Below are 21,629 nucleotides of genomic sequence, written 5' to 3'. Positions count from 1 at the left end.
CCCTTTTTGTCAATAACATAAAAACAAAATGAGCACAATAGACAAGTGGACCCACTTTGAAATATTTTAATCACGCTCTAAATATTTTACAAGACACAATACTCTGGAGGGTGTCTATCTCCCTCTGGCTGGATGAGGCCTGTCACACTGTTCAGGAATATATTCACAGAGAGGAACTGAGGTCTGCGCTGAAAAGTTTACAACAATGTGAATCATCAGCTGTGTGCAGAGAAGACAAAACGAATATGGAAGTACCCTAAATTGATTTACCAGGCCACGTGCACACCTTCCCTAATTATCCAGCTGTCCTTATACAGAAAAGGCTTCTTTACACTTTGGCTTTATTGTCCAGGACTCATTAGAATGGAGGAAATGGTGCTGCACATACTGTATGCCGAAGGACAGATTCAATTGCAGAAACTCCATTTCTTCGACCAACCGGGCCAGAGATGAATCTGAAGGTGAGGATGGTACACAAGGTTTTACTGGGATTGGGTGCTTCGGTTTTCCAGCCTGGAGACAGGTGTCCTCTCCGCACAGGAGGTGTGTCCTCGCAGTCACAGTCTCAAACATTCGAACCCGCCGCACGGCTTCCCACTTCCTCACAGGTGGGAGGAAGTTCTGAGGATTGCGGGTTTGGATCGCAGTGTTTCATTATGATGGAAGCCCAGAAGTATGAAAATCAAAATGGAACAAGAGGGGATCGTGGCCTGGGGAGTCTCTTGCTACCCAGCTATTTGCAAATTCTTTCATTTTCACTGTATGCATTTTTTTCTCTGCATAGATCATATCTACCTGAGTAGAGTACAGCTGTCTTTGGCATTGCTAGCTTTGAACTTGCTGTTATAGGTCCTATATATTGTGTTAAAGCAACTGAAGGACTTTAAAATTCATTTTTTAGATTAAACACTAATGTCTAAATGTAGCACAGAAGCATTTTTTCGTGGTGTACTAATTAAAATGATTAGGAAAAATAAAAACAGCCACTGTACAATAATACTTTAAAGATAAATGACAAAATAAGAGATATAACAGTATTGTATATTCTAATATTGGCATTATATTTGGGGTACAGTTGAAGCAATAAAAAGCTCTCATTGAAACCAAGAGGCTGATGTGCGTCTCGAAACCCATACAGTATTTAGCTTGAATTAAGCAAAACAGCCGTTGGTGAGGTGTCCTCTATTAGAGAAAGTTCTTGAGATTCACAGCTGTTGTCCTTTTCATCACTGGAGGCTGCTGTGGTAGAAAAAGAATGCGTGGTAGCTTTGAAAAGATCATTCGATTATTTCAGCTTAAAATTATAGCAATTGTGAATTATCATGTACAAATTACTCTGAATGACTTTAATGAGCTCAGTTTCTGAATGCATTGTGTTTCTGCATCACTGTGTTTTGTATACTGTATGTACAGTTTTTCATTTAAACAGGACACTTTGCTTCAGTGCCTTTATGTTCATGGAACTGGAAATTGTTCAGTTCTAATGTACATATCTGAATGGCCTGCGAGTCCAGTTTCCTGTACACTCTAGGAATATAGTATATTTTGTATGTGAAGCATTATGTCTGTGTTCAACTTTTACACAGTAACATCTCTTACATCTTTTACATCTTGCATCTATGCTTATATGAGAAACTTTCCTAAAATGCATACAATAGGCATGAAGGATGTTGTGACAGTTTTGGATTGTTATACACAGGAAGCTGTATTGTCATAAACAGAAACCCCCAAAAATGTTCCCCCTTAAAAACTAACCTAGCACCGTTATCATTGCAGTTACTTTAGTTTGATGTTTATCTTAGGATGACTAAGAAATCTTTGCATTTCAAAGAATGAGGCAACTGCACCCCAAAAACTCCTAAACTGTCATTAAAGGACCCACATTTACCTCGTCGTCGTGCCCTGAGCTCTGTGAAAATGACAGCCCCGATAATCGCCCCGATCACAATCAGACCAATCACAATAAATGCCGTGTAGGTTTTAGTGGAGACGCAATTATTGTATGGAGCACCTGTATGGAGAAAAACAATATCAGTCAAACATTCAGTTTTATAAAGTGATATGAGCTAAAAACGTGAATTAGATGGTGCAAGGACACAAAAAAGACTAGATACTTCCCAAAAGGCACTGTATATTTGATCTATGACTGCTAATTTTATTCTTGCTGCGCTACTGCTGATTCTGTGACCACTGTTACTACTGTTGCTGCGTCTTTCTTATTCTTTTCCTTTTCTCCTTGGCTTAGTTTCCATTGCATGCAAAGCCAGAGGGACAGGGGTGTATATCAGCGTTAGTGCAATGCTAATGCGGTCTCCTCTCTCACTTCCTGAGGGTCAGCATTTTAGGAGCCACTGTCGAATGTCTTAACTGCAATAAGATAAAAGGTTATACGGTTGAAGGACAATGACTCACACGTGGTGATGAGGGTTTACCTTGAACACTGAAAGATTTTGTCTCGCTGAACATAGCTGAGCCAAGTTGTCCAGATTCTGATATGTCATGCACACAGGTAAAGGACACTGGAGGAGCTTCATTGATAATGAACACAGATATGTTTTCTGCTTCATGGAAAGCATGCTCAGTGTAGTTATTGTGGCCCACGACGTTTAAATAAACAGTACTTCCTCTGATGCGCATATTGAAAGAACAGATCACAATGTATTTGCTACTGGCTTGAGGTTGTACAAAAACTTCAATGCCTGGACTCACGAGACCTGAAAAGAATAGTGACAAGAGGATATAAAAAAAAATGTAAGTCTTAAGAAAATAAAGTGGACATAAAATGGCAATGAATCAAAGAAAAATACAGGTGTAGATTCAGGATTGTTTTGCACAAATTAAAACAAATGGCTTCTATTATTGTACAGACTAGTGACACGCAAGTGTAAAAATACTAATTTGTTTCTAAACAGCCTTCAAATGTATTTAAACAGCTGCAAATAAATTTCTTAATTATTTTAGATTGGGAAGTTGCTTCCTGTAGCTTTTTAATAGGTTCAGACCTTTCTCCCAACACATATCAGTCTCACAACCTGTGCTTGTAATTTCATAAAAGTCATAAAAGTTCTATTGGACTGATGTCTGGGGATTGTCATGGCCAATCAGGAACTTGAGCTACATACTTCTGAATATGTTGAAGACTCCATGGTATTACTCTTAGGTGTGAGAAAGCCAACCAAACCACCTTTCTAGACAACATTTCTGTCCAAAATTATTGTGTTCTTTTACCGATAGTGGAAAATAAGATAGGGATTTTAACTTTGGTAATTAGTAATGTATTACACCACTTTTTCCGTCTACATTTTTTACCAAACCAAATTTTATCTGCACATAACCACATCTAAAAAATAGTGTCATTGATTCGATGGAGCACACTGACCACAGGGGTGACCTCTCTTTCTTTTCATTTGTAACAGATTATTCCTTTCTCATCTTTCTGGTCCTGTATGGAAATCAAGATCTTGGCCAATAGCAAAACTGTTTGTCAATACCGGGAAGCTAACGCGTTGTTTTCCATTGGAAGACTGCAACTTTAAAATGTGCATATTTTCCCATGGTTGTGTCAAGCCTTAGTGTTAAAATAGAATTATGTAAACAGCAATAATTGGTCTTACCCGAGCAATCGACAGCTGCATCCTCGGAGTGATAGCAGCCTTGATATTCCATGTATTGTATTCCACAGCTCTGCAGCGAGGACTCGTTCCCACTACAGTGATTCAGTAGCATAATGGGTCCACTTCCCTCTCCAAAGTGTGCACTGTGTATGGCGATGGCTGACCCACCCACTCCACAGCCCATCTGTCTGCAAATCACCTCAGCAGCAGCCTTATCCCAGTTGTCATCACACACTGTCCCCCACTTGTTGCTGAGAAACACCTCCAAACGTCCAGAGCAGTTGTTGTATCCATTCACCAGCCTGATAGGCATGTTCTCTATGCCTTCGCACAAGATTAGAGTAGATAATGATAAAGAACAAAAACACATGCTAGACGAGCCAAATGTCCTCCTCTCCTTTTGCAACTGTTCATAGATAATGAACCATAAACCAAGAATGCTTTACAGGATCTACACAATAAGTCCAAGCTTCACTTCATTAGCTAGATGGTAAGATTTAACCTACAGTTTAGGGTGTGTCTTCACAGAACTATCACTTTTCTTGCGCAGTCTTCGAACTCTGTAGAATTTGACACTGGCATTTAAAACCTGCTGTTTGCGCACTTTTGGCAACAAAGCAGAAATCGCAATTCCTTTTGCTTACAGCCCTCATAACTAGGCCCCCTTAAAAATTTTGCAGTCCAACCAGAAGGTAGCACAGCTTCAAAACGTTTTGAAGAATTGGAAACGGTTCTTACCCACACAATCAACTCCCGCGTCTTCCGCGTGACCGCAGCTAGAATATCCCCTGTCTCGCAGTCCACAGCTCAGCAAAGACGGCTCATCCCCATTGCAGTGGCCGTGCGCATAGCTCGTTCCAGTTCCTTCTCCGAAGTGTGCGTTGTGCACGGCCACTGCAGACATGCGATCCCCACACCCCACCTCTCTGCACACCACTCGAGCAGCTTCGCTGTTCCAGTTCCGGTCACACACGGTCCCCCACTGGCCCTTGTGGAAGACCTCCACTCTCCCAGAGCAGTTGTTGTGTCCATTGACCAGTTTGACTCTTATGTTCTCCGTGCCTGCATTCAACAGAAAGTAGTTAATTAAATTATTGAACTCCATTGTTTGCTTACAGTGCCTTGCAAACTATTAAGCCCTCATCCTGTATATTTATATTGAAGTCCATTTTAGTTTTGGATTTATTTTTGCTGATAGGTGACTTCTTAAAAATGTTCAAGTGAAGAATTCAAATTTTGATTAAAAACATTAAAAATACCTATACATCATTTGTACTGTAATTCAGCAAAATGGGACACATTTGGAAGGGGGTGACTAGTTTTGCAAGGCGCTGTACATTCTGTACCATAAATATATACATTTCTAATTATGTGCAGGAATTTTTTTTTAAAAACGTTAACAAAATGAGAACATGAGCACAGTTACAAAGGAGAGGAGGCCAGTCAAGCCATCAGTTCAGTTTTGGTAGCTAGTAATTACTGTAATTAATCCAAGGATCTTGTCCAGCTGTTTCTTGAAAGACGCCAGGGTATCAGCTGAGCAACATGACTGGGTAGTGTCTTACAGACTCCCATAGCCTTTTGGGTAAGGAAGTACAGTAACTCCTGTTCTTCTGGATCCCATGTCTTTCATTGTTCATGCCTTTCACGATTGTCAATAGTTGTATCAAATCCTCTTCCAATCTTCTCAGCTCCAGACTAAAAAGGATCAGTTTGTCAGCATATGACATTCCTTTAAGCCCCACAATGTTTTCTGGATTCTCTTCTCTGGACTGATTCCAGAGCAGTGATATTTTTTCTATAAAGTGGAGACCAACTTTGTACAAAATATTTCATATGAGTCATTACTCATGCATACTGTAACATTCTATATTTCAAATTTCACGCTATAAGCCATATATCCCAATATTTTATTTATTTGGTTTGCCTTTTTGCAGTATTTCAAGTAGGTAGCTGCGTCAGCATGTGTAGGCAGCAAAGGAACATGTAAAGGTTTATTTCATACTGAAAAGAGAAGAAAATAAACTTTTTTTTCAGCATGGAAAAAACCTTTACTTGTTCTTTTTACAGTATGTTCTTCTACACGTTGTGGAGCTGAAGATGTAAATGTTGAATAAAAATATGTATCTAAATATCTGTTCTCGCTCACATTTTGTTTACATTTTGCTACAGTACCTGCATGCAACGCTCTTCACTTGTCTACATAAAACAGCATCTGCCAGGTGTTCACCCAATCTTGAATTTTAATCTACAGTATTTTTTTTCAATCTCATTTGCTGCTTTGTAATATTTGTTAATCCTCCTACTTTGACGTTGTCTGCAAACCTGTCTAGTCTGCTAATTATACAAAAATATTTATTCAACGCAATATTGATGTGCTCAGTAGAAAATACATATATAGAAATATATATTTGTGTCATCTTCATGTCTAAAGTAAAAAGGCCCAGAACCAAAATTTAATTGACCCTGGGCAACTAACATCGACTGGTTCCACTTTCTTCTGTCCTCAGCACAGAAATGTATTGTGATATCCTTCTATAGTTTGAAATGCATTAGAATTTTAGAAATGAACATTTTAAACTACAGAGTGGCTTACTATTCAGAGGACTTTTCCCCCTTGATTTTCCAGCAGCAAATCTGTAGATAACATTGTCAAAGTCAACAGATCCAGCTTCCTGTGAGACTACTGAAAGAAGAGCCAAGGTATCCGGTCTTTCCTGCGTCCTTCCTGAAGCCCTCAGCACAGGAAGAATGAACTGTGGGTGCAGTGCTGTGGCAGGGTTTGAGATCGCCGGCCACACTGATCGGGAAACTGCTGGTTCTCCAAAGAGACACCGACAGTGCAGCGGTTTTGCTTGTGTCTGCAGCTCCTGAGAGGTTTCCACCTTAGTCAGGTTCTGAGCTAATGATACTCTTCAGTAATATCTATCAGCAATCCATAACTGGGTTTCTTCCTTTCTGGTTGAATTGGTACTGTTTTAAGCAAAGACCTGAAGAAACACCTGCTTAGGCACACTCTTGGGAAGGGAGTTAAGCTGTATATCAATTGTTTCCTAGTAAAAAAAAAACTCCTGGCTAATTTTGGTCTGAGAATTCTTCATTTTTTCATGCACTCTGTAACTGGGGTACTGCTGGGATTTCTAGAAGTTTAGAAACAACTTCAATTTCAGACTTTGTAAATCAGAGTCAGAGGGCAAGTACTCCTGAAAATCTATAGTCACAGATTAACCACAGAAATGCTGGATTTTTGGATTATAAAAAGCAATGCAATCTCAGTCGTTTTCAGAAATCTGAGTTTTCCTCGACAGCCCACTAAGGGAGACCTGTTGTAAAGATTTTTTTGACACAAATCAAGAATAATACAAAAACCAATCAGGAAAAATATTGACAAAGTTAAATGGGACCTTTTTCTACGTAACTGTCTAAAAGAAATGAAAACTAAAGATAATTTACCAATAGTATTTCTGCATTGTAAAAGTAATCCACAGTCAAAAAAAAAAGGTCCTACCTGAGCAATCAACTGACGCATCTTCTGAGTGATCACAGCCAAAGTACCTCACAGTCCGCAGTCCACATTGTAGCAGAGAGGTTTCGTCTCCGGTGCAGTGACCTTGTACAAAGACCGGGCCACTTCCTTCTCCATAGTAGGCTCCGTGCAGAGGAATAAGATTCTCCGCCTCCCCACAGCCCACCTCCCTGCACAACACCTGGGCTCCATTGGTATCCCAGCTATGACCACACACTGTCCCCCACTGGTTGCCATGGAACACCTCCACCCTCCCAGAGCAGTTATTGGATCCGTTGACCAGCCTGACTTTTAAGGTATCAATGCCTTGAGAGGAGAGAAAGTAGACAACGTTCTGCTTAGTTTCACTTCTTCCTCAGAGATACTTCAGCAAGTGAAACAATAACTCTGACCACCAGCATGTTTGCATTACAAGACCTCAGTGTTTTCTCCGGACAATGCCTTTGTGTATCATTTTCTGATCTTATCCTAAGGATTTGTCCTTGGATAGTCTATCTGATTCGATTTTCTTATTTTTGCAGGGAGGGGGGAATACCACAGACAAATGCTTCTGGCAAATCTAGATTTGCCATAATTCGTACCTTTTCCTTTCTCTCTATTATTTCATTGATGAGATTGTTGAAATACATTAAACCTTAGCTAGAGATTGAGTTTTAATTGCATCAATTCAACTGAGGGGCTCTGCAAGTGTTTGCTGTATTTACAATTCATTAGTAGTACATATATTATTTTTAAGGTAAATCTGCAGACGAAAACATGAGGTTAGCTGATCAGACTCAGACTAAACTAATCAAATGTATCATGGACAGTAATAGCTTTCTTTATTTTGGTTACCAATCATCAAATGTGCAAGGCGACTACATGATAACAGTAAAAAAATAGCATTAAAGACCTTGCGGGGTTCATTAATCATTTCTGTCCACCCATACCAGTGTGTTTTGATGATTACCTAATGTGTTAAAAACATTTTATTTTAAGCAAAACAGCACAATTGAAGAGATATCACGCAGTAACTTAATATCTTTTCTTGAGTGGACAGAGACACTTTTTTTAATAAAGACTATTGAAGAAATATTATAGAATTGGAAAAATGGGATCAAAACTCATTTTAAGAAAGTCATTTCATTTGGTCAGATGTGGCTTTTTTCACACCTCATGGTTCCTAACTATTCATTGTACGCACTAAGGTTTCAAAGTGCACGAGGAAATGCTCCTACCTGAGCAGAAGACTCCTGCGTCCTCCGTATGTTGACACCCGTAGTGTCCCATTCCATGAAGTCCACACTCGTACAAGGAGGACTCGTCCCCACTGCAGAACTCAGTCATAATAATGGGACCACTTCCTTGGCCAAAGTGTGCTCCATATACTGCAACAGCAGAGCCATTTCCCGCACAGCCTGCTTCCCTGCATGCTACCTGAGCAGTTGTTGAGCCCCAGGAATGGTCACACACAGTCCCCCACTGGCCTCTGTGGAAGATCTCCACTCTCCCAGAGCAGTTATTCGATCCATTGACCAGCCTGACTTTGATGGTCTCTAAGCCTTCACACAAGAGCAAATGTACAATGAAAGAGCACTTTCGATGAGTGTCTTGTACTGGTTGGCCTTAAGACCCATCATTTTGACGTCGCTTATATTCAAGTATTGGCTGTAACATCAATGCAATTTGAATCCTGAGCACTTAAAAGCCTCAAAGTACAGTTGCACAGAAGCAACACGTAACAGAAAAAAAAGAAAGGAAAAATAGGAAAGAAAAGTGCAGCAAACTGACAAAGATCAAGTGTAAATCTAAATCATAGATTAAAAGCTTTAGTGTAACACTAGATTATTAAGCAAGTTTTCATTTATTTGATAATGATTTATTTTCTTAGGATTATTTGTTACACAATGATTCTGATTTGATTGCACCATGTATTATTAATGTATACATTATTATAGATTATTTAATTACATTATGTATAAATGTAATTAATGTATACATTATTCATTATATTATATTTTTTAAATATTTCTAATGCCGTTATGTTGTTAAATGTACGGTCAATAAAAATACTTCGTTATTAACAGAAATTTTAAATTAAAGCTACACAGAGAGTAATAATATATTCTCTCTGACTACCTAGAAAGAATAATCAAATTTAACACCTCCTCCTTCCAGATTTACAAATCATCACTGAAATAACTCACTATGAAGACTCATAGTCTTCAAATGAAGATGAACAACAAATGAACAACAGCTTGAGAGAATGCTTCAGATCACTGAGAAATACATACTGTACCTGGCGCCCACCTTGAACTAAAGCAAAACCTAAAGCTGAAGCCTCAGGTCTGGACAGTTGCTGGAGTCTTGTGGTCATGTTAACTCCTTTTGTTTTAAAGAGGTGACACAGTGGCGGGGACGTCAACTCTGCTGCCTCACAGATCTTGGGTTCTGGGCTTGATTCTAGTCTGCTGCACCTTCTGTATTGTGTGCTCTACCCATGCTTGTGTGAGTTTCCTGTGGGTGCTGATGTGCTGGCTAAGATAATTGGTGTCTCTATATTGTCCCTCTGTGCTTGTGCTTGTGTGGGTATGTGTGTGCATTGCAATGCACTGATGGATTGAGGTTCCATCATGTGTTGTCCTGTCATGCTTTCGATACAGTACATCCAGGACAGGCTGTTGTGTTGCCAGTACAAGTATTAAGTGGCCTTTTTATGATGGGTGAATGGTGTGCTTATACACACTGTGAAAGATATAAGGATCCAATTAATTTCTGAAACATTCCAATAGTTGTTACATGCAAAGCAAGATGAAAGAGGCCTCACGTTATGTATTTCCAAATTCATACTACCTGTGTGGAGCATACTATGGACTCACTTTGGTGAGTCACTTTGAAAACCTTGAAACCCAGTAGATATATTTGTAATCAGCTGTAGTCCATCCATCCAGTTCTAGCAAATCCCAGGCTCTCGTTCTCCTTTTCATGATGCGGAGACTCCAGGCTGTGTCTTCTGAAGCTGGAGCTATAATTTTCTAAACATTTTATCCAATACAGGGTCATGTGGGAGCCGGAGCCTATCCCAGCAAGCAATAGGCGCAGGGCAGGATACACCCTGGATGGTCCATTGCAGGGCACACACACTCAGATATGCACACACACACCAGGGCCAATTTTGCCAGAAGCCATTTCACCTACCAGTATGTCTTTGGACTATGGAAAGAAAACAAAGCACCTGGAGGAAACCCATGTGAACATGCAGACAGCACCCCAGGGCTCCAGCACTGAGAGGCAATAACACTAACCACTGTGCCTACGAATATCAATAGAATAACAACCAAGTTTGTATATCTAGCTATTTCAATGAAAAGTTGAGCAGTCCTACCTATACAATCGACTCCTACGTCCTCTGAGTGGTCACAGTGAAAACGTCTCATTGCCCCACAGCTGAGTAGCGAGGACTCGTTCCCGCTGCAGCCTCCAAACATGTGAATGACACCGCTCCCTCTTCCATAGTAGGAGCCATGTACTGCGACAGAAGACCCGTTGCCTTCACAGCCCACCTCTCTGCAGACGACTTCGGCATCAGCCTTTCCCCAGTGATCATCACACACTGTCCCCCACTGGCCCTTTTGATAGACCTCCACCCTCCCAGAGCAGTTATTGTTTCCATTGACCAGCCTGATTCTGGGGATCTCTGGGCCTGCAGGCAAGAGGGAGAAATGAATGAAGCCTCGGGCGTGTTTGTATTTATTGGCTTATCACCCAGTTCAATGTCATGAAAATGAAAAACGAATGGATTTTGGCAGGTACGAAAACAGAAGAAAACTCGAGGAAACTGATTGTTCCAATATTGTGCCATTAAAATTTTAGCTCCATTACACGATACTATATTATGTACTGCAGAGAAAATGAAATACAACAAATGAAAAAAAATACTATTGTGGTTTTACAAAGAAGTGAGCACCATAGGTTTGGAAGTGTGTAATGCTCACTAACACTGTGCTCTCCTTCACATATATAAACTGTGGCTAAGGATCTGTGCCTTTGGCTGGAAGGTTGCCGGTCCATAATCCGCAGCCGGCAGAGGAATCCTACTCCGTTGGGCCCCTGAGCAAGGCCCTTAAACCCAACTGCTCCAGGGGCACCGTAAAAATGGCCGACCCTGCGCTCTGACCCCAAGCTTCTCTCTCCCTGTCGTGTGTCTCATGGAGAGCAAGTTGGGGTCTGCGAAAAGACAAATTCTTAATACAAGGAATTGTATATGGGTAATAAAGTGATGTTACGTTATACTGTGCTCCTAATCACACTAAAGTGCTCCTTTAGATTATTCTTTTCCAAAAGGAGGATTTGATGATTACCTAATGCAACGATATCCTTCTGTTGTTAAAGTCAATGCAACTTTGCATATTATTGTATATGTAATGCAAGATATTAATAAAGTAGGAAATATCATTAGCAAATTAACTACTGTGTTGAAACGCAATATTATCTCACATTGACAATATTTGTTTTCTCCGTGGCGCTAATAAGCTCCTGTAGCATTGACTGAGCAGTACCAGGGTACTCTGAAAACAAGCTCGTATCATCCCATTACCTCATTCATGTTTGAACCTGAACTTTTTGCTATCTTCTACTGTTTTCTTCCAAGGATATTACTGCTTTTGTGCTACTAATTTGTATACATCTGACTTAAATTTGAAGGAATCGTGAGGGTCTTGAGCTGTTTTGACGTAAGTTGAAATTTTCAATTTCTTGTGTTTGTGTACAGTACATTTTAATTTCTTCTTGGGGTTCTTGGTTTTCAACCTTAGAGTGTCCCCATGTCTAGGTATTAGTGAATTGTTTGTGAATGTCTTAACCACCTTCTCTCAATAATTATCTGGGGATTATTTGCAAATCAATTGGTAATAATTGTTAATATTTCAGTGAGTCTGTTGATTACCCAAACACTTTTGTCAAAGTATGATAGTATGTTAGCTTTTGATGTGTAATATTTTGTTGTCTTACCCTTATGACAAATCTCCAATGCAAAGCTGCAACAGAAGTTAGAAATTAGAGGAGTCGTGTCTTTATGGTTTTTAATGTTTCTATTTTTTTTTCAGTGTAGAAACATTGGGAACATTTAAAGACACACATATAAGGTCTATGAAAGATCATTCAAAAGAATTTTAAATACAAGAAACTAGTGAACACAGTCCCATTAAGTAGTTCATGGTGGGTAGCTGCGTCAGCATGCGTAGTCTGCAAAGGAACAAGTAATAGGTTTATTCCATGCTGAAAATCGTAGAAAGAAAACACAAATCTTTGTACCCGAAAAAGGCTCCACAGCCGAACCGCTGTGTTATCTTTCTTCTCTTTTCAGCATGGAATAAACCTATTACTTGTTCCATTGACCCATTAAGTATGATAACACAAATCTTCTACCTCGCAAAAAGTAATGATCTTAATATCAAATACAAACAATTCAGTAGTTTGGCCGCATCTTAAAAAAATGAGCCATTGAGATGAAATGTGTTATTGGACTGTGTGGGACAATGCCTTGCTGAGGGAACAGCAGCCTAATCGCAAGGATGGGGCTGACCGAACCCCCCCTCAGTCTCACAAGGAATGAACCAGGGGGCTGCTGCAAGGGTGAAGATGGGAATGGTGCGAGATGTGCAAAAGGAAACTCCTAAGTTGAGACAAATATACATAGGAGAGCAGAAGTGGACAAGATTAGGATCTGACCTTTCTCCTGTTAGTCTGTTAAAAAAAACCCTTATGTATTGGCACCTTTTTCACAAAACTAAACTAACATATCCACTATGAATATTTAAATATCAGTATATGTAAGGAATAAGACAGGAAAAAGGAATTTATTGAGATTAGGCACAAGATAAGGAAAAGAATGTAGGACCCCCATACAAAAGGAGGAGTTAACCAAGGGGTAACTGCACAGGTGGTGATGGGGTGGAGGGAATAATAAAGCAAGGAAGGGAGATGTTCACAGTGTCATTGTTCACAGGAAGGCTATGAATAAGTGTAGCAGAAGTGGAAGAGAATTTGGCTGTCATCTATCCTCCCAAACGTTTGTTGAAAACTCTGTATAATGATTATTTAGGAATGATTACACTTCTTAAGTACTTAAACAGCCTTAAGAAGCTAGATGCCAGAGGTAGTAATGACTTCTAGTGTGATGCAACTGGATTTATGAAGCACTCTATAACAAAGGAAACGGCCACAGTGCAGGGTCAAAGAAATCATGCCACTGAGAGAGATAACCAAGAAGTGCACATTCAGCTGAAAAGCTTGAAACAAATACAATAGGTGCAAAAATAACAATATGGTAAGGGTAAGCAGGATGTTTGCTTAAGCAGTTAAATCCATCCATGATCTAACTGAGGACTTAAGAGATGATTTAAAATCAATGGGTTTAACAGCTGAACATTTGTAAGCATATACAGTAGTTCTCACTGTGAAACTTATCATCTAACGGCATAACCTTTTAGCTGTAGGTCAGTCAGAGATTTGTATTTCACAGTCAGTCATGATTCCTGCTGACAATGTTGCTGTTGTAGATGTCACTCAATTTTGGACATTTATTCATGTATTACACTAAATCTATACCTCAATAATAACGATCATTTAGATTTTACACTATTCACCATGAGTGGATATCATACAGTATATAGCAGATACTGTAGTTTCCAAACATAGTTATTCATGTAGTTTATACTGTATCTAGGCTTAAATTAATTCTTATTTGTGTTTTGTATATCTTGAATATAGCAGGACCTGGATTTAAATTCTGTTGTTCAATTACATACATGTTTTATTTCAGAATTCACAGCACAGCCAAAAACGAAAATATAAAAAAATCTGTGCTGGTAGACAATTATTTTAATTAGAAATTCACAGGTGAATGAGGGAAGCAGAAAAAAAACACTGCTCTTCCTGTAGGACAGCTGTTGGACTTATTCTTTCATATAAGAGTGTTCAGAACAACCTATTAAAAGTATGTGCCACGGTGCTGTTGTGTGATTAGAAGTCTATATTACTGGTCCACTGTAATTACAAGAGTGTACTTCTAGTGTTCTATATATAGTGTCTGAGAGTCCTTCTCTTTTTTGTAACTTTATTGAGACTACTCTCTCAGTTTTCATTGGAAACTGTTTATTTTCATGAAACAATGGAGTAAGTTGAGATTTCCTGTTCAGATTTCAGCGTGATTTTCAATCACCCCCCCTAAACATGACTGCTAATACGAGTGTTTGTGAAATGTCTCGGGCAAACAGTGGAAGTACTGGCTGCCAGGAAACTACAATTTTGTGCTGAGAGATCAAAACTTACACTTGAAGAGGAAACTCATAGAAAATTACTTCATGTTAAGTGGAACTGTAGCTTGTGTAATTATCATGCACATTTCCGTTCATATGTTTAACCTAGCAAAAGCTGAGAGAGTTCATCCCATGTTTTACAGAAAGTGCTTTGTGCAGCTCTCACAAAATTGATCCAAGAATAGCTAACATTCTGGGAAGGGAAAAGAAGATAAGGCGACTTACAACTGGTTTATTCTTTAGATGGTATTAAAGAAGGCTTAAAATTTAAAGTTTTTGAAGTGACAGTTCAGTCACTAATTTACATTTGAAAATATACGTTTGCATACTTTAGAAGTCACTCTCTAGAGTTAATAACTATGGACGATTAGTGAGGAGTCATTCAAAAACACAGCGTTTACATAATGATTTGTAATGACCTACTCTGCAGTCCTGTTTTCTTTTCTATCACTATAGGCATTGCCACATGAGTTTCTCAACTCTCTTGTCTCAGTTTTTAAAACTGGCTGCACTGAAGCAAATGGAACGAAAAGTTGTGTTTTCTGGAACCCATGCTGGTCTTTTCCATAAGCAAACAGTCTTGTTCAGGCTTTCGTCTCCTGTTAGTGAGCCTTCGAAGAGGACCTCAGATTTTATCCAACCGTGTCTGTGAGTTTGCCAAGCTTGCCATCTAACGGGGCCACAATTGCAACTGTTTGTCGCACGTATGTGGACTTGTGACATTGTCAAAAGAAAAACAAGGAATACAAATGGTCCTACCTGAACAATCGACCCCTGCATCCTCCGAGTGATCACATTTTTGATTTTTTGTTTCACCAGTCTTGCAGTTCAGCAGTGAGGACTCAGTACCAGTGCATTTGACATCATCCAGGATAACAGGGCCACGTCCTTCTCCATAGTAGGCGCCATGTAGGGGAACAATTAGTGAATGCTGTCCACAGCCCACCTCTCTGCACACTACCTGGGCCGCATTGATGTCCCAGTTGTCATCACACACTGTCCCCCACTGACCATTGCGGAAGACCTCCACCCTCCCAGAGCAGTTATTGTGTCCATTGACCAGTCGGACATTGATGGCTTCTGGATGAAGACAAAAGAAAGGTCCTTAAAACAAGCCTGTGCAGTGATGTAGTGAGACTATGACGCACATTCCATGCAAGTCTGACCTGAAACAAGCTGTCGAGCTTCCTTCTGTTGAATTGCCTTTTATTTGTTTATTTTTAAGAAACATTATTAAGTTCATTTAACATTTTAACATTTTAACATTTATTGAGCACATACAACAGACAGTATTGTGCTACCCAGTGGAATAGCCAAGTAAAATGGCAATTTGTACAGGTACAGTACGTTAAATCCAAAAGGTTTCAACTTGTGGTGGGGAGATACAGTATCCCTCACTAACTGTTTTACTGGAGAATTCTTTGTGATTGAATAAATTCTATCTCGACAAATTACCATTTGATGGAGAAATTGTGTTAATAAGCTAATAGCGTTTTTGATCATCTTTTTTCAACTTGGAAGATATAATAGAGTGCAAGATTTATAACTGACAATACCAGGATAAAATAATTATATTTTTAATAACTATCATTATAAAAGATAATATTAAGTATTAGGTTAATGATGGGGAAGACTTTACATTTCCATGTGCAGTAATGTCAGATATAATTAAAAAAAACTGGAGAGAACTCAAGATATTTGGATGCAGAGGCACAATGGATTTTTAGACGCAATCGTTTTCGCTTTTGTTTAATTGATTTCAATTTTCCCGATTTCACAGACAACCGATTACGACGGGGAATGCTACGTGTTTTTAAAGCAGCAATGAACGCTTTACCTCAAAATTAAGCCTCTGTTTTATCCTGTTGATAATTCAAAACATGAATGGTCGGGTAAACCAGGACTTGTAATGTTAAGGATGGACAGTCTTTTGATTGTTTCTACTAGTTGCTTTTAAAAAAAACGAAGCAGAATTCGGTTTACCACCAATTACATGATACAATTCTGTTTGATAGAATTTGTATTTTTAACCCAGCACTGCTCTGGAAATTGCAGACAGAAACGAATTTTAACTGTTAGAAAAGATCCGGGTTCCTATTATTTAAGAAGTCACAGTAATCTTCCTTTAATGTTTTGGTGTTTGCTTTTTAAAATATAATTGCATTGTTTGCATAAAATTCTAGTAGCGTGGTATCAATTCTCTGATTAATTGAATCACAGATTTTGGAATACATTCATTTCCTTCGTCTTTTCAATTAGGTTGTCCATCACGGTTAACTGCAATTATAAGTGAAAATAGTTTTGGAAAAATGGAATTGACCCAAACTATAGATGTATTATACCCAAACTATGGTCTACTGCTAGTTCCTGCAATAGGATTAATGTTTTGTTTTTTTTCTTTTTATGCAGACAGGCAAAAGAGGATGAGAGAAAAGAGGCAGAAATTGAATGCAATTGCTGGTAAGAAAACGGTTTCATATTATATAGTGCTTGGCACCCCCAAAGGATTCCAAAGCATTTCACAATTTGTGGAATGACTAGCAGTTTACTCTAGTAATAAGAAGTTTACTCCCCACTTTATTTTAACAGATGAATCTAAGAGGAAATTTCCTGGAACCTAAAAGAGGAGATATTGGGAAGACTACATATGGAAAAATCAATGACCCCTGTTACTATCCGAGGAAGACGAAACAGGAAATCATACCTGCAGCTGAAGTAAATGATGAAGGAAATGATGTACTGTAATTCAGAGCACCAGAATTGTATCCAGACACTTTAGTTTTTGTTTTGCTTTAATTTCGCAATAGTTTTGATATTTATTTTCCATTGGTGGTTTGTTTTATGCAACATACATTCTGATTTTTTCAGAAAACAATGAGATTAGACAAGGTAGGTGACTTTTTATTAAAGGTTAACCCATTGATTTTTAGCATTTTTGCCATTTAAATTAAAAGTTGTACTGCTTTGAGTAGTAGGAAGTACATTGATGAATATATTTCTGAATTAATTTAATGAATTAATCAGTCTTTGTTTTGTGTAATTTTGTTACAGCGAACAATGTTTGGAAGATCCGATTGTATACCAAAGGAATTAATCTAATAATTCTAGAAAAACATGTTCATTGTGGTCAACTAATGCTGATTGTGTGTGTAATTTTTTATTTAAAAGTCTTATTGCACTTACTGTATTGATGTCAATATTGTATTAAACTTTCTAATAATAGAATAGAAATAATTTAGGTCTTAATATGATACACAGTCTTTTAATTATAAGTGATTTAACCCTTCTGAGGATAATGTGTGTGTGTTGACACTTGAGCCTGTTAGTTATTTACTTCTCTCAGTCTGCTCTGTATACACTATATGCTCTACTGTTTTTATTTAATGTTTCATCTACTGTTAGTGCTGACTGTTTTAAGAAACATTTTGTAATGTAATCTTAATGTATTCTGATATGCATTTCAAGATAATTTGCAAAAAACATGCAATACCAGTGATTTCTTCTCTTTTAAAGCAAATATAAGTTAGTTTTTGGAAGTGAATAAGTATACTGTCAGACTAAAAACGAACTATAAACAGATCTGGCATATTAAAGCATCTGTCCTTAATGCAGCAAATTTTAGATGAGTGGAAAGTTGTACATTCTCTTGTAGTGTATCAAAATACAAAGCAACAAACTACAATTAAAATGATTATGCAGCTTGTAATCAAAAAGCAATAATGTTTAAACAATTAAATTAGATACCATTTATGTTATGTTGGTCTAATGTTTTTTGTACTTTATCTGCAATCAGTTTCATTTTGTCTGTGCATGTAAGCCTGTTTATTTTTAAAGTTCATTTCTAAAGTTCACTAAAGGTTCACTAAAACACCATACAGTATATGCTATGTGCTTAACTGTATATGATATTGAATGCGTGTGATATAATAAATCTGCTGTCACAGAATTATTTAAATAAAATAACAAGACTTATGGAGTATAAGAGTATAATATTAAAATGTATCTTGCATTATATTATACCTAGTATTTTAAAATATATTTTGTATATTTTGGAAAATATATTGCAATATACAAAAATGGTAATTTACATATTTAAAATATATCTTAACATACTTTTGGATATTCTCATATATTTATCCTTAAAGTATATTATAACATTTTAAAATATATTCATATTAGTAGTAATATATTTTAAAAATATATATTTTACATTTATTTCATTTCCGTAAGGGTTGTTAAACCTGTGGCTTGGTACTTGCTTAGAAATGCAGAGAATTAAAGGTGCAATACTCACCTCCATGTGGAAGAAGGTACAGAACCCCAAAAATCAGCAGCAAACTCATTCTTTTTAAATTTCTAGCATACAATTCCTCTTTCCCATGAAACTGTTGAATTTGTGAAGTGAAATACTGCATTGTTTTAGAACAACAAAATCAAGATAGAAGTATCCAATATAATCATATAGCTGGCTGGGTTCTTCTGCGAAAAACAAGTGTATTTGACAACCGATTATCTTATGTGCTTCAAGTGCTTGTGCTTTCACAAAAGAAGATGTGTGATGATTGCTGCCTTCCTTTTAAATAAACAGGAAAAAAAGTAGTAGAAATATCCTGTTAGTATTAACCATTCCATGCATGAATCATCATCCTCGGATATTAACTGGAGGAGCCCTTTTCACATTTGTATTAGTCATGAAGCACACGACTTCAGCAATCTAAGGCAAACACACCGTCTCTGTTCTTTGGAAACTGTTGGAGTGTGTCTCAAAGAATAAGGCGACAAGATTCCCCCTTTGCAATGCATGTCTTTGTACCCCCTCTCTACGGATTTAACCACCTGAAATGAAAACATCACCATTCCACGTAGCCTTCGAACGCACACAGCCGTCCGTCTCAAGGTGACAGCTGCACATTCAGAAGTCTGTGTCAGGGTCCTGCAGCCAAGACCGGTCTACCTGCTGCACTGTGTTAATGGCTGCAGAACATGGACAGGTGCCTCTTTAAGGACATGAGGAGATGTGTATTGTTAGATGCCAGGTCAGGCGTTGTCAGGTGTGCCATGCCATAAACACAGGGAGCGGCTGACAGTGTGTGTCCAGCAGCCCGTCTTCATGGCTACATGTCAAATATTTCTTGGCTGCTGAGGTTGTCTCCCTTAAATTATACTGTACTGTCAATGCCAAACATTCTCATTTGTGGACATTGAGATCTCTGATTGTTTTAAAAGTCCATCCGGATGTTAATAGAACACATAGTACCAAATCCTTCATTTTAGGACTAAACTACAGGACCATCTTTATGGCAATAAGATTCTAAGGGATTCTAAGTGATAGTCATAAAGGCTAGAGAAATATATATTTCCAAAGAAATAACATGATCTCTCAAGTGCCACAGATTGCCTGGTACTATATATTTATATACTCTATAAATGAAATAAAGATCAAACAATGTAACTCACACTTTGTGCCCTTTTGTGTAATGACTATCTTTGATTATGTGTAGTTTCTTTTCTATCACATTTTCATTATACCTCATGAAAGAACATATCCTTCATGCACTGTTAATCATATCATTGCACTCTGAACAGAATTGTTACTTAACCAAAATTGTGGGGCAGCATGGTGACTCACATGTACTTTATAAAAGGAATGTAAAGTTCCCTGAAAGCATTTTAAAAAATGATTAAAAACAGCATCAAGGTAAGGAAATGGAGTATAATTGATTGCAAGCATGGGTGAAAGGGATGTTAAAATGATTATAAGAGAGAAAGAAAGGAATACTTGACTTGTAAAAGAATTGTTAGCTTGTTAAGAATAATTTGAACTAGCAACAGCAGTAACAGGTATAAACTGTACAAATGAAATGGTATGTTTAGATTTTCAAACTACTTCAAAATCTCCACTTAATAGAAAAATCTTTTTTTTAAATGTAAAACCACATGTATCAAAGGTAATATTGTCACACTCTCTGCAGCCAGAGGGCGCTCCCACTCTGTCCTGTCCCTAGTTTCCTGTGCTTCGCTGTCCTTCCGGTGTCTCTCTCTCTGGGGCTATATATTTCCGGGTCACTCATTCCCTTTCGCTCAGCATTGACCATTCGGATGTCCTGAGACCCGCCTAGCACCAGGTCGCTCTACGTCCACTACCTGAGGGCATTGGTTTCTATATGACTCCTGAACTGCTGGGCTTTTTTTTTTCTCAGCTATCCTATTCTAATCGCTGGATGCTTCTCCCGACATCCGTGTGAGCGGGCCTCGGCCTGGCTTTCCTCGGGTTGTCTTTCAGGCATCTGTGATTGAATGTTGAGCTGGCCCTCCTATCCTCGTTGCTGGATATCACTCCGGTCATCTGTGCCTGTGAGCGGGCCTTGTGCCTGGCTTTCCTCGGGTTGTCCACTCTGATATAATCGATTGGGTGATGAGCCTTTTTTTTTCCTCATCCATTCTCATTGTTGGATATCACCTTCCTGACATCCGTGCCTGTGAGCAGGTCTAGTGCCTGGCTTTCCTAGGGTTGTCCACTCCGATATCAGTGATAGAATGTTGAATGTGCCTATTGCCCAGTCTGCGGTATTTATTCCCGGGTTTTTGTGTTTTTATTTTTGTTTTTTGCTTGGTGTTTTGTCTTATCACTTCCTGGTTTCCCCTTCTCTCTGGTCCCCCTGTCCCCTGTGTCTCGGAACTTTTGCTTCCTATCTGTTTTTTGTAGTTCGTTACCCTGGTCTCCCAGGTTTATTTTTGTGGTTTGTGCTTGTGTACTTCTGTTTTTTGTTTTAAGTCTCCGGAGCTCTACCCTGGTCCCCCCTTCCTCTACCCAATAAAGGTTTATACCCTGGAGAAGGGGGCAGCTCTCAGTCGTGGACTCCCAGAGGTTTCCTTTCAGTTAAATGAGGTTTTTCCTCCCCCCAGTGCTGTGCAGCTCACTTATTTGTATGGGCGTCAGGAGCTGCCCATGAAAGGGGGTTATTGTCACACCCTCTGCAGCCAGAGGGCGCTCCCACTCTGTCGTATCCCTAGTTTCCTCTGCTTTGCTGTCCTTCCGGTGTCTCTCTCTCTGGGGCTATATATTTCCAGGTCACTCATTCCCCTTCGCTCAGCATTGACATTCAGATGTCCTAAGACCCGCCTAGCACGAGGTCACCCCATGTCCGCTGCCTGAGGGTGTAGGTTTCTATACGACTCCTGAACTGCTAA

The 21,629-nt window shown here is 38.7% G+C and overlaps 1 protein-coding gene across 2 annotated transcripts; it reads right to left on the bottom strand.

Moving 5' to 3' along the window:
* Positions 1 to 1,058: 1,058 nt before the first annotated feature.
* Positions 1,059 to 18,958, bottom strand: LOC148822843 (scavenger receptor cysteine-rich domain-containing protein DMBT1-like). 2 transcript variants are annotated; one of them, XM_088928453.1, is made up of 10 exons: positions 18,733 to 18,958; positions 15,198 to 15,518; positions 10,505 to 10,822; positions 8,358 to 8,681; positions 7,123 to 7,446; positions 4,353 to 4,676; positions 3,615 to 3,938; positions 2,433 to 2,714; positions 1,889 to 2,011; positions 1,059 to 1,239 (listed from the first exon to the last, which is right to left on the bottom strand). In XM_088928453.1, exons 1-10 carry the CDS (start codon positions 18,851 to 18,853, stop codon positions 1,142 to 1,144), a joined length of 2,559 nt encoding a protein of 852 aa, XP_088784579.1. In that variant the 5' UTR covers positions 18,854 to 18,958; the 3' UTR covers positions 1,059 to 1,141. The 2 variants fall into 2 exon arrangements, with proteins under 2 accessions (XP_088784579.1, XP_088784580.1); XM_088928454.1 differs by having other exon boundaries at positions 1,059 to 1,236.
* Between the last annotated feature and the right edge of the window lie 2,671 nt (positions 18,959 to 21,629).

This window comes from Atractosteus spatula, chromosome 12, assembly GCF_055471065.1.
Source record: "Atractosteus spatula isolate fAtrSpa1 chromosome 12, fAtrSpa1.hap1, whole genome shotgun sequence".
Lineage (NCBI taxonomy): Eukaryota > Metazoa > Chordata > Actinopteri > Semionotiformes > Lepisosteidae > Atractosteus > Atractosteus spatula.
Note: the sequence above shows the minus strand (reverse complement) of the source record. Positions and strands in the feature narration are given on the sequence as shown.